Genomic DNA, 12680 nt, shown 5'->3' on the forward strand with positions numbered 1-12680 from the left:
TAGAATAGCACCAGGACAATGATATGATGCTGTGAGCATTAGATGAAACCATGGTTCTATACACATTTCATGAGCATAAACCAAAAATCTGTACTTATCCTCTGGTTGCAAGTTTCTCGTCAAGAACATTACAGACATTTGTACAACTATGTGCCACCAGGTTTTGTAGAAACCTAGAGGAAAGAATTTGAGATACAAGCCTAACAACAGGGTTATGACCTATTTCTTTGAAACATAAGCATAGTATTGCGCCATGGGAACAACAAAAGCAATCACCAATAAACCTCCAACCACTAGAGTGAATTGTCCCCTCTTCTCTTCTGTCTCTTCCTTGCTTTTGAAGTTGGATTCTCGTTTGTTTTCTTTAGTCGTTGGACCGCCTGGATCTGGAAGCCCATCGATAGCAGCCACTAACCTCTTGGCACTGCTATAAATCGCTTCATTGTACTTTTCTTCCGTCGCCAAGACTGCAATTGAAAACCACATGGTCATCAGCATCACTGTTCTATCTCAACTAATGCAGTTCTTATGATCATGATGTTAAATGAAAAATGGACAAGAAATCTTTTGGTTATAATCTTAGCTCTAAAATTGATGACGTTTGAGCTTGTTAGAGAGTTGCAATATGAGCAAGCACACGTAACTTGAGCATCCTCATCTCTAAGACTAATGACATCTGAGCTTGTGTGACAATTGCATCATGTGGAAATACAATGAATTTGTGTTCTGTATAAAATAATCTCATTTCAACAAAACAGAACTACTATAATAACAGTTGAGTCTGAATTGATGTGTGAGTAGGGAACAAAGGATGAACTCAGTACTCTTTAACACCTGTGCTGAGATCCAATGGTATACTATGTTAGCATTTCAGAACTTAGTTGGACCTCAAGATTCCTAAACCTCGTAGCTTGTGCGCAGCTAATGTTTGATAATAGAATTAGGCCCATCTCCTTCTGAATCAACAGAAAACCAACATAAGTTTCATAAGATTGTAGGTAGTTTCACTTTCTTGGATTTTCAAAGAGATAACTTCTCAACAACAGTGTAAACCAGCATAGAATGGATGTTTACACTTCTCTAGAGTACCATGGTATTGAAAATTAAAGCAGTCTTGAACCCTTTTTAGGACAAATGGTGATTTGAATTTGCCATTTTTCATTTAAAAAATCAGTCAATTGTGAAGCATCACTTTGTAATGAAATTTAAGTGCTTAAAGAGTTTTAATGCTGTGCATGAGATCTAAACAAAGGATAGTATCTCCATCATGCTTAAGCTCAGTCTGTATTTTGGGATCCCTTAAACTTTTGGTTAGAGCTTCATTAGGATCCCTACACCATCCCTCACCATTTCAAATGAAATATCGTTTCAACCAGACCTGTTAAAGCTGTTTAGATTGAACAAAAAGACCACCCTAACTACCATGAAACACAATGAACTAAGGAAATCTGGGGAAACTAATCACCAACTTGAAAATTGTACAGTAAGTGCATAGTTACCAGGAAGGTTCTCCGAGACAGTGGAATCAAGAACAGTTTCTCCAACTGCTTGGATAAATGCAGGCCCCCCTGTAATTGCCCCTTCCTTTTGGCTGGTTACAAGCACAACAATTCCCTTGTTGCTGCCCTCTTCAACAGTGGGATACCATTTCTCCAGAACTTGGTCGGCATATTCAAAAGCATCTGCTTTGCTCTGCAACAAACATAATCTTTATTCAGTTATATGCATCTATGAAAGAGTTGAAGGGAAACACACATGCCTTTAAACTTGTCATCTATTAATTTGGCAATAATGTAACCCAGATTGTAACACTAAAAGACAAATGTCTGCAAGTCAGTTTACTTGCTGTTCCATTTCTCGGAACAATCAAAAGCTTGCTTCAAAAGTGGAAATAATCATAGTTTGCTAGACTAACTACACATTCAAATCAACAAAGAAATTATACCAAAAGACTTACAGTAAGCTTCCTAACAGTAATGAAATTGATCTTGAAGTTCTTCCTCGATTCCAAATCAGATAACAGCTGCTTCAGATCAGATTTAGTCACTCTACTAAGCACACCAGCATCATCAAATATATAAGACTCTTTTGGTGGCCCTTCATTGAGCACGTCAAATTCAGATGCTTGAGCATTTCCAATGTACAACAGCGGACTAAAGTTGAGTGCCAAAGAGAGAGCTAATGCTGCTAGGCCTTGTTGAGCATAACTGAACCAGCTATTGGGCACCGACAAAGATTGAGAAGTGTGCCTTTTGAGGCTAGAAGTGATGCTCTTGTGGGTGAAAGAGAGTGAGTTTGATCTTGTTTGAAGCGAAGGTAGCAAATGGGATTTCGAAGAGGATGGTTTTGAGTTGAGGAGAGGAGAAAGAGAGTGCGAAGAAAGTAAGGTTTCCATGGGAATGAGAGTGAGAGTGAGAGTGAGAGTGAGAGATCAACAGAACAGAAATGGCGGACACAGAGAGGGAGATATTATGTTTTCTACATCATTTTCTGGTCTCTCTTTGGTCGAGGAATTTGAGTGGTTCGGATTTCTTTTGTTTTGGATTGGCTGGCTGTTATTTGAAATGGATAACCCCCTCTCACACAGCCATGCAAAGACTATGGGGTCACTTTGGTCCATCCGGGATTGATAAATATAATTTATGTGGCATTATCAGATAATCATAGAGATAATCCAATGAGAAAGAGAATCAAACTACTTACAATTACGATGAATGATAACATAATTTGGTAAAATTTACTCCAAATCTCCAAAACACCCTTCCTTTGTTAAGAGAATCCAAGAGATAAAATCCCCACCACTACCCCACATTATCTTCCCTCCATTTTTTTTTAACTACCATGAAATCCAAACTCACTATCTCATGGCCATTCTCCTGTCCCTCTCTCCTCACCACCACCCTCCTCCTCTAAACCCTCCACAAAATCCAAACCCCAATAGCCCAAAACCAACCCCTCAAGCCACTAGCCTCCCCAGCAGCATCTCTAAGAGACAGTTCATCTTCAAAACTACTTCACTTTGTCTCATTTCCTTAGCCACTCAACACCCTCTTGCACCAGCCTTAGCTGAACCTTCTCCACCTTTAAAATCTGTTCTTTCTATCCTTGCCAATACAAAATCTTGGTTTCAGTTCTATGGTGATGGTTTTGCCATCAGGGTCCCTCCTCAATTTGAGGACATCATGGAACCAGAGGTATATTTTTCTTAATTTTTGTTATGGCTTCACTATTCACCCATACATTCTTATGTTTTTAACTGTTTTGAGTTCAAGTTTGAATCTCTTGAGTTCTTTTTATCAATGTTGGTAGTCATGGGTATGGTGTTTTGGCTACTATTGCTAACATTTTGTACAATTTATTCTTACCAATATGCAATGAATTGGCATATATAATTTTAGTTTAGTGGGTTTTAAAGGATAAAGGATGCTCCAAATTGACCATTGGTGATAGATACAGTAAGCTTTGAAACTAAAACTTTCAAAATCAATTCAGTTTTTCTTAGAGTTAGATATCTTGATTGAGGGAATTGAATGTCAAATGTGTTCACAGTGTCAGAATTTTTTTTTTCATCAACTTGGTTATTGTATCATGTTATTAGGATTACAGTGCTGGGCTGTCTTTATATGGAGATAAGGCAAAGCCAAAGACCTTTGCAGCCCGTTTTGCATCTTCTGATGGGTATATTATTCTACAGCAAGTTCATTCTCTTTGATGTATATATTTATTCAGCTTTCCATTGGAGTAAAGCATAAAACTGTATAGTAATGGTCATAGTGTTCACGCAAGTTTTTTGTTGCATTTTCTTTTTGTCAACATAGATCTGAAGCTCTAAGTGTTGTCGTTCGCCCTTCCAATCAACTGAAGATCACCTTCTTAGAGGTTTGTGTGGTGAAAATTGTCAAACTTTCACCTTTATTCTAGTATTGGTTTGTTTCTGTATTACTCTGCAAGACTCATTAAACGTCCTTGTTCATTTTCATGGTTAAATTTGGAACTAAGGCAGTTGATTGTAACTCTTGACATGTCTACTTCGTCAAATTAGTTAATTTCATTGCAAACATCTGCGAGATTAAAAGTCTGCTAAAATTTAATGCCCCCAGCTAAGCATGTTATTGTCAGGGCACAATGCCAGCATTTTCCCTGATTTTAAACATGGTAGGATATCTCATCCAAGACTACAATGATTTTCAGGTTATCTAGGGTTATTATCTTGTAACTTAACCTCTATATGAGTTTTCCTGTTGGTGGGATGGCAGATATTACTCCTTCATTGTGAACTCCATTATCCTTTTGCTGTTATAATTCACAACCTTCAAGTCTTGTACTTATTTCCAATTTTCCAATTACGAAAGAAAAGTAAAATGGATGAATAATGCCGCCCCCCCCCCCCCCCCCCCCGCTCCGTCATTTTAGATTGTTCCAATTTTAAGATCTCAAAGAGTAATTCTCCGACAAACTATGTACTTTTCTAACATGGACAGGCTAAAGATATTACTGATTTGGGATCATTGAAGGAGGCTGCAAAGCTCTTTGTTCCAGGTCTGTCTTTGCATTCAGTTGTGTTATTCTTGAAGTTTTGATTCTTAGAACCAAAAATCCTTTGTATATATTGAACTTTCTTGTGGAATAAACAAAATAAATTAAATGGTTTCCACTTTCCCTGCTGATCATTTGTCATTTGAAAAAACAAGTAGATTAGCATTCTTCTCAACTATCTTGTCCTGGTAGCTCAATTTATATGCAATGGCAGGTGGGACAACCTTATACTCTGCCCGTACACTAAAAATTAAAGAAGAGGAAGGTTACAGGTAAATTTATCTATCTTTGCTTGATTCTGGGGCTCTTCAATTCGTAAATAATGCTATTGAAGTAGAACAGGCACCTTCCGGAATATATTAGTTTATTCAGTGTTAGATATATATATATATATATATATATATATATATATATGACACTGAATAAACTGCTGTATTGTTTATAAAAATTAGCTGTTTAGAAAATAGGAAGTAATGGTTGTAATGGTATCAATCGAATACCCTCACTCCTTGCATTTATCAGCTATAGAAGCATATATTTTTCCTTCTCCATTGACTTGGATAATAAACACAAATACCATCACCCCTACACTAAATCTGAAGCAACCAGGATGTCAGCAGGGAAATGATATTTTATTTGAACAAGATCATGGATGTTATAATTACAATACTTTTCTGACATATGTGTTCCATTGTTTGTTAATTTCAGGACTTATTACTTCTATGAATTTGGCAAAGATGAACAGCATGCGGCACTAGTAGCTGTGGTTAACAGTGGAAAGGTTAATACATTCACCTTACAATTAGAATATTGATTGCAGTGCCCATGTCTTTAGTGGAATTAACTCATTACTCTGTCAGAATTCTTTGGATAAAGCCAATATATATAGCTTGCTCATGTGCCCCAACATGGAAACCATAACTGATCTTGTATTAATCTTTGGCCTCGCTGAACATTCTCCATCATCGTGATTTGTTAGATTTTACAATTCACTAGCTGTTATTATTGTAATTTTAATGCAGGCAATTATCGCAGGAGCAACTGCCCCACAGTCGAAATGGGACGAAGATGGTGTAAAGCTTCGGTCTGCTGTTATTTCACTGACAGTTCTGTAGGAATCTGCTCGGCGTCTGATTTTCCAGGTTCATAAACCGAGTGCTTTGGAAAACAAGTCAGATGGCTTGTTATGAACAACATTCTTGAAAGTATTGCATGATGGACGTGTAGAGAGACCTAAGATCAATGATATATCAGCTTCTCTGACTTACAGGCTTCTTTTTCTTGGGTTTATAATCTTAACTCCTGTAACATGACAATTCCAGCTGGTACTCTGTCATCCTAAGATCTAAACCGCATACTAGTTAGTTTATCCTTCCAAGTTATGTGATGGTCATGTCTTGGCATCTTCAGGGCTCAGAACTCATGTTTTATTATCTGAATCCTGATACAAATTGAACCCTAAGAGTCTAAATAAGCTACTTCTTTTTATGTTTTTCCAATCTTTCAGCTGTCCTGGCATTCTTCTTATTGCTACACTGTGTTTGATGCAGTAGAACCTGTTGCATAGTGGATTGAGGAGGCATTCTAAACAAGCCACGAGCACAGAGATTCACTCTCATGCAATCCATTATTTGTTCTGATTTGTAAAGGTCAGCTATCAGCAGCTTACTTTCACCGACAGCATGCGGCTTATAGAGAGAGGAAGATTTGATTTGAGGGATGTTTTTTCCTTTGCGTTCGTATTAGGAAAGTTCTTAACCATGTGGTTATAATAAAATTTTGAGTGGAACACAATTTTTACTTCATTTTCGACAATCCATTAGCTGTAAGGGGATACTGGGTGAGTTCTTTTCACTTTGATTTTGACTCATTCATTTTCATTTTACTCCTGAAATGCTTCCACATGATCTATTGATTGTCATGATGTCTAGACATTTATCTCGCATGGTAGTTATAAGACCTGACCTGGAGTTCCCTCAGCTGAAGACTCTGATTTTAAATTGGGTGAGTTGATTCGGTTCAATCCAAGCTGTTTTTTAAAGAAATAACAAGATTTTTTTTACTGATTCGACTTGGGTCAAGTTCTAGATTAGCAGGTCACAAGGTTAACCTGTGAGGCCAAACCATGCTTGAAACAGAGAATTTTCCACTCTTATAAGTAAACATTAACCAACATTTCATGATTTGTTTTTAAAAAAAAAAAATCCGGGAGATTTGTTGGTCACATTGATGCAGTTTTTCTCATATTGGCCTCACAGATTATTATGAAATTGGGATATTTAAGCCCAAATAAGATATGTTCATCAGTCGCTGCCTCCCCCTCATCACATCTCTTATATATGCAGGGTGGCCCTCACAGTACATGGCATCCACACAATTTACACTGGCATTGGAATAGATTAGTGAAAAAAAAATCTACTAAATTCAAATTAAAATCCAATGATCATTAGATCATATTATCTAAAGCTGATGTTCAAGGTAATGGCATTGTAGCAATTCCGCATGCAGTCGATGAATCCATGTCCGAAATGATCAGGAAAAACAGCCTAGTAAGTTCTTAGATGGAGACTTTTGTGCAGTAGTTGGCATCATAAATGCAAAGAGCCTAAAAGAAAATGGCAATCTCTCCATTAAATTTGACAACTCCAATCTCTCCAGTCTCCACCTCACTCCACCTTCCAAGACAAGACTTGAGTTATGAGTTGATTTCATCTAAGATTACTCGAGTAGTATGTTGAATAAGTTAACTTATATGTTAATTAAAAAAATAAAAAGATAATATTATAATTTATAAAAAAAAAACTATATTAATGTTTTTGTTAGAAGAACAATTCAAAGCAAAATGTAACTTATACTTTAGATTAACAAGTTGACTTATCGACTCAAGCTAGGTTTTATAATATATTATGAACTTCGCACATTAATTACAGAGCACAACTATTCGCTGCCTAAAAGCTGGCAACCATGGTGATGAGATTTCACACAGGAAACGTAGCCCGGCGTCGTACTCAAATTCTAATGTACAAAGCTGAAAGGCTACGTGTCCATCCGCTATATCCAGTCGTGCATGATCCATGAGCGACTGCAACTGATGCATCATCATTCATGGAAGATCTTGCTCACATGGGACCAAGCAGTCCCAAAGTAAATAAACATGGTCTCGATCGTTAAATTAACCTCTGTCTTTAAGAGTAACATCATTTATTAGCTTTCAGACCAGTTGAAGAGGTAAAGATGGAGAATTTGGAAGCAACCCTACCCTGTAAACACCATTCCAACTGTTGGAGTTTTTGGCTAATGGGCAGGTGATGTGAAGTCGAGTGGATTAACCAAATTTGAAAGGCAACCCTACCCTCGACGGGGTTTATTTTGTGTTTTGTTGCTATGGAGGATTAATAGATTGGATTTACAAAGACATTCTTCGTGTGGTAGGGTAAAGAGGTATTATAAAAAATTATTAATATTTATTTGATAACTAGGTATTTTTTTTTATCAAATAATTATTTCAATTCAATAACTTAAACTATTAAATGAGATTCTAAAATATGATTTATATTATTTTCTAACACACTCATTCAAGTAAAAGCCTTTTGGATTTGAAACTTGAACATGTTCACATTATTTTTGGTTTAATTTTTATCAAATAAATGGAAAATTGTGAGATTCAAACTCGTAACCGCTTGATCATCAATGCTCTGATATCATATTAAAAAATTATCACAATCTAATAATTTAAACTGTTAGATGAGATCTTAGAATATAATTTATATTATATTTTAATATTTTTAAGAGGTTTAAGGTTTATTATAAATATTCAATATATAACTCTATTTTGACTTTTAAAAGCTTCTTGAATTTTTATACATCAAGTGATAAATTTCATTTTCTTGGTTACAATGAGAAGATAAAAAAAAAATGGCTGGCAAAAGAAAAAGATTATTTGCTTTGAAATGTTACTTTATGAGGTCGTTCTATATGTTATTATTTCATATTTAATATGTAAAAAAAAAAAAAAAAAAAAAAAAAACTTCTCATCACCAGTAAATGTATTTGTCCAAATATGAATGATCCATTTAAAAAACAATCTAAAAAAAAATATCTTAGCACGCAAAAGCTAATTCAAGAAACACAGACAATTAAAATCAAGAATTACCATGGCATACCTAGTTTGGCTTAGCAGGTCTACCCAGCTCCTAACCTTAACTGGGTTTTAAAAAAATCAACATAGAATTGATATAATTTAATTTGGTTAATTTACGACTGGAACGAAACTTGATTTAACTTTTTTTATATAAAAAAATTAATTTTCACAATAACATCATTTTTACTTTAATTTTTATTAATTAATCTAAACCAACCCCAGTAAAACTATCCAACTCAGATTTTGTACTGAATCATGAGCCGGCAGGTTGAATAACATTGCATGGCATAACCTGTTATTCCAGTTGAGTTAGCTAAACTTTTGCATCAAACTATCATATATCTAACCAACTAATTCTAATGGATAGCAATTGCTTTACGTAATGAGCTTCTACATCACTCGAGTGAAGATTTTTAGTCAAATATGCAAACTCAAAGTAATCTCAACTACAGAGAGATAAAACCTCGCTCCAACTACCATTCTTCCCTCCATTTCCCATCTTGAAGAACAAAACCATGCTAACATTGTCATTTTCCTTAAAATTTCTTCAAACCATTTAAACTTCGAAATGGCCACAAAAATCTCGAATGCTGCTATGTTTGGCCTTAGCCCTGAAAACATGTCCTCTCATGAACATTTACCTTTGGAATTAGATTCTTCATTCCTTAATACTAGCACCGTAATAGCACTTTGTGTCTTCTTTGCTCTCCTTTGTGCTTGTATCATTATTGGTCACCTTCTTGAAGAGAACCGCTGGGCTAATGAGTCCATCACTGCACTTCTTCTGGTATCTCAATTTGATTCTTGATTGTTTCTTGGTTGAAAAATAATGGGGTTTTCTCCCTTTTGTGTTCTTGATTGATTGTGTAACATGGGGTAGATTGTTTTTGCAGGGGTTGTGTGCTGGTGGTGTGGTTTTGTTGGTTAGGAAAGGGGAGAGTTCGCATTTATTGAAGTTTAGCGAGGATTTGTTCTTCCTTTATTTGCTTCCTCCAATCATTTTCAATGCAGGGTATGACTTCTTTCTCTGCCCTGATGTGAATTCTGGATGGTTTATCGAAATTGGTTTGATGTTGCGAGGAAGGATTTGGTTTGTGTTTTGATATATTGTCTCTGAGAAAATCCTAAGTCACATGTTTCTTTCTTCTCTCCTTCTAGTTATTGTTTATTAAAATTTGAGTATCTGTTCCAGATTCCAGGTTAAGAAAAAGCGGTTTTTCAAGAATTTTTCAACAATCTTGTTGTTTGGAATATTTGGCCACAGTAATTTCATTCTGCATCATATCACTAGGTAAGATCCATTTCAAACATCTGTAATTTTGCATGTCTGATAATTGATGTTGTCGATTTATATATTGATAAAAAGAAGCAACAGCACAATCAAGTTTTTATCTTATATCCTGTCAAAACAGAAAGATGCCAACTTATTTTGTTTGTATGATTCTTGTAGGTGTTTTTTGGATTTTTAGGAAAATTGGTGTGAAATCCCTGAGTCTCAAAGATCACCTAGGTGATTTATAGCAACTGTTTAATTTAAGTTAATTCACTAATCATAGCTGATACTAGCGAATCTTAATTACCGCTTCGTGCATCTGCAGCTATCGGTGCCATAATGTCAGCAACTGACTCAGTTTGCACATTGCAGGTACACTAAATAAAGTTAAACGTTGGGATGGAAACAAGGTTGTTCTTGATAATTCCCTTATGTTGTTAATGCCTTTTCTTTTCTTGCAAGGTTCTCAGTCAAGATGAGACACCCTTTCTTTACAGTATAGTGTTTGGGGAGGGTGTAGTGAATGATGCTACCTCTATTGTGCTTTTCAATTCAGTTCAAACGCTGGATTTTCCACAACATTGATGGCTTAACAGTCTTAAAATTGATAGGGACCTTCCTTACCTCCTCTTCACAAGTACTGCTCTTGGTATAGCAGTAAGTCTAACTATCATAGTCTTTTCACTGCCAAATTTTGATTGCGCCTAGCGGTAGCACCTTCTTGGCTCTTGCTTATTTTTTGCTTGATAAATTGAGGGGTGGTGTTTGTGGATTTGGACCTAAATGGAAATAATGCAATTTTTCAGGTGGGTCTTTTAAGTGCTTTTATCATAAAAACACTTTACTTTGGAAGGTGAGAAATGTCTTTCAGTTCTCTGTTTCATCTAATATTGCAATGGCCTTTTTGATGTCTATATTTCTGTTCTCCAAAGCCTTCATCATATCTAAGTTTCTATGCACAGCATGTGGTCATGTTTTAAGTCAAGAAGTTTAGGTAAATCAAAACTGTTAACTTCTTAGGGAAAATGATGGTTTCCAATATTAGATAAAAAAGTAAAGGTTTGTCTAAAATCAATGGAGGGAAATGGCTTAGTCCAGTCTTCTAGTTTCATACGTGCTCACAATTTTGGAGAGGCCATTAAGCTGACTTTCATTCATGTTATTCCAACCTGACTTGATTGTTGTCTCATCAACAGGCATTCTACTGATCGTGAATTTGCACTTATGATTCTTATGGCTTATTTGTCATACCTTCTAGCTGAGGTACTCACTATAATCTTCAAATGTTTCCTGGTAAAAGAAAGAGGTGTGAAGTCAGTGAGGGAAAAATGTTTTATGCCCTATACATCTGAATGATAGCCATGCTCCCTCTCTTCCTATTCATCACTCATAATCTAGTAGATTAATACATGCCACTAAATTTTCATTTTCATTCCTCTCACCTGAGTAGCCTTACCACTCGTCTGCTATTACTTAGATTGAGTTTGGATTGAGTTTATATCTTCTAATTGGATGGGCTAGGGTTTGTCATATTCTTGTCGAACCATCCTAAAATACCATTCACCTCAAAAATTCGAAAATTTCATCTTTTATATAGGACTGTGATGAGCTAATTTCTTCAAGATGTAAACTGCAGAGAAAAAACAGAAAAGAACAAAGAGCTTGTACCACTTGGATAAGTTGATTCCCCACTGGAATGGGATCATTGGTTGAATGTCAATTTATTTTTCTTCTTGCAGCTTCTAAATCTGAGTGGGATTCTGACAGTTTTCTTCTGTGGCATTGTAATGTCGCACTACACATGGCACAATGTTACAGAAAGCTCACGGATAACAACCAAGTAAGAGTAGACACCTTTTTTATTTCCTCTTAAATTTGCCGAAACTTTGGTTCGTTTAACAGTTGTATCATGAGTTTCAGTGGAAAAAAGTTATAATCTTCACGGTGGCTGATAAATTTCAGGCATGCATTTGCAACAATGTCATTCATTGCAGAAACTTTCATATTTCTATATGTGGGTATGGATGCCTTAGACATTGACAAATGGAGAGAAAGCAAGGCAAGGTAAATCCTACCCATGATCTTTACAGTTTAGGCCTGAGAGTCTATGGAAATTTAGCACTTGCACAACTTGGTTGATTAGCCTAGAAAAAGGACACAGTAGTTAACTTAAGCTTGTGGATGCGTGTTGGAATATATGTGCTCCAGCATCTAGCTTGTTACTCTTAAATTATTCATTATGGCTGGAGGGTTTCATTCGAACAGTACCATTTGTCACTTCTAACCTGTTTCACATCAATGATTCAGTGCAGGAACTTCAGCTGCCGTCAGCTCAACATTGTTTGCATTAGTGTTAGTTGGAAGGGCAGCATTTGTTTTTCCTATAGCAAATATCTTAAATTGTGTTCAGAAAAGAGAGAGCTCAAAAATTCATTTCAAACAAACAGGTGATTATTGCATGCATGATCTAGCCAATTGCTATTATCGTGACTCCAAACTGTGCTAACTGTTTGAAATCTCAGTTTATTATGTGGTGGGGCAGGGTTAATGAGAGGTGCAGTTACAATTGCTTTATCTTATAACCAAGTACGTTCGTAACATGTTACTTAAATTATGATGTTTGGTTTCTGGATTTCTCACTTGTGCACTCTGCAATGACAGTTTGCAAGTTATATGAGGAGGTCCCCAGAATCTGCACTGATGATTACCAGTACCATAATCGTTGTTCTT

At 36.0% G+C, this 12680-nt stretch overlaps 2 protein-coding genes and 1 pseudogene across 5 annotated transcripts; 2 read left to right on the plus strand and 1 right to left on the minus strand.

Moving 5' to 3' along the window:
- Positions 1 to 72: 72 nt before the first annotated feature.
- Positions 73 to 2514, minus strand: LOC118060851 (UPF0603 protein At1g54780, chloroplastic). Its single transcript, XM_035074142.2, has 3 exons — positions 1958 to 2514; positions 1500 to 1692; positions 73 to 467 (listed from the first exon to the last, which is right to left on the minus strand). Exons 1-3 carry the CDS (start codon positions 2393 to 2395, stop codon positions 220 to 222), a joined length of 879 nt encoding a protein of 292 aa, XP_034930033.1. The 5' UTR covers positions 2396 to 2514; the 3' UTR covers positions 73 to 219.
- Positions 2515 to 2698: 184 nt separating this feature from the next.
- On the plus strand, positions 2699 to 6421 carry LOC118060998 (uncharacterized). Of its 4 annotated transcripts, none has more exons than XR_004689517.2 (8): positions 2699 to 3194; positions 3599 to 3678; positions 3819 to 3879; positions 4482 to 4539; positions 4751 to 4808; positions 5245 to 5317; positions 5572 to 5678; positions 6090 to 6421. XR_004689517.2 is itself a non-coding variant. In XM_035074343.2 (8 exons), the coding sequence occupies exons 1-7, from the start codon at positions 2865 to 2867 to the stop codon at positions 5649 to 5651; spliced, it is 753 nt and encodes a 250-aa protein (XP_034930234.1). In that variant the 5' UTR covers positions 2705 to 2864; the 3' UTR covers positions 5652 to 5678; positions 6090 to 6421. The 4 variants fall into 4 exon arrangements, 2 of the variants coding, with proteins under 2 accessions (XP_034930234.1, XP_034930233.1); XR_004689516.2 differs by having other exon boundaries at positions 2700 to 3194; positions 6087 to 6421; XM_035074343.2 differs by having other exon boundaries at positions 2705 to 3194; positions 5559 to 5678.
- A 2548-nt stretch (positions 6422 to 8969) lies between these two features.
- LOC118060856 (sodium/hydrogen exchanger 1-like) overlaps positions 8970 to 12680 on the plus strand; it is a 4455-nt pseudogene continuing 744 nt past the window's right edge.

Source organism: Populus alba, chromosome 13 (assembly GCF_005239225.2).
Source record: "Populus alba chromosome 13, ASM523922v2, whole genome shotgun sequence".
NCBI classification, from domain to species: domain Eukaryota; kingdom Viridiplantae; phylum Streptophyta; class Magnoliopsida; order Malpighiales; family Salicaceae; genus Populus; species Populus alba.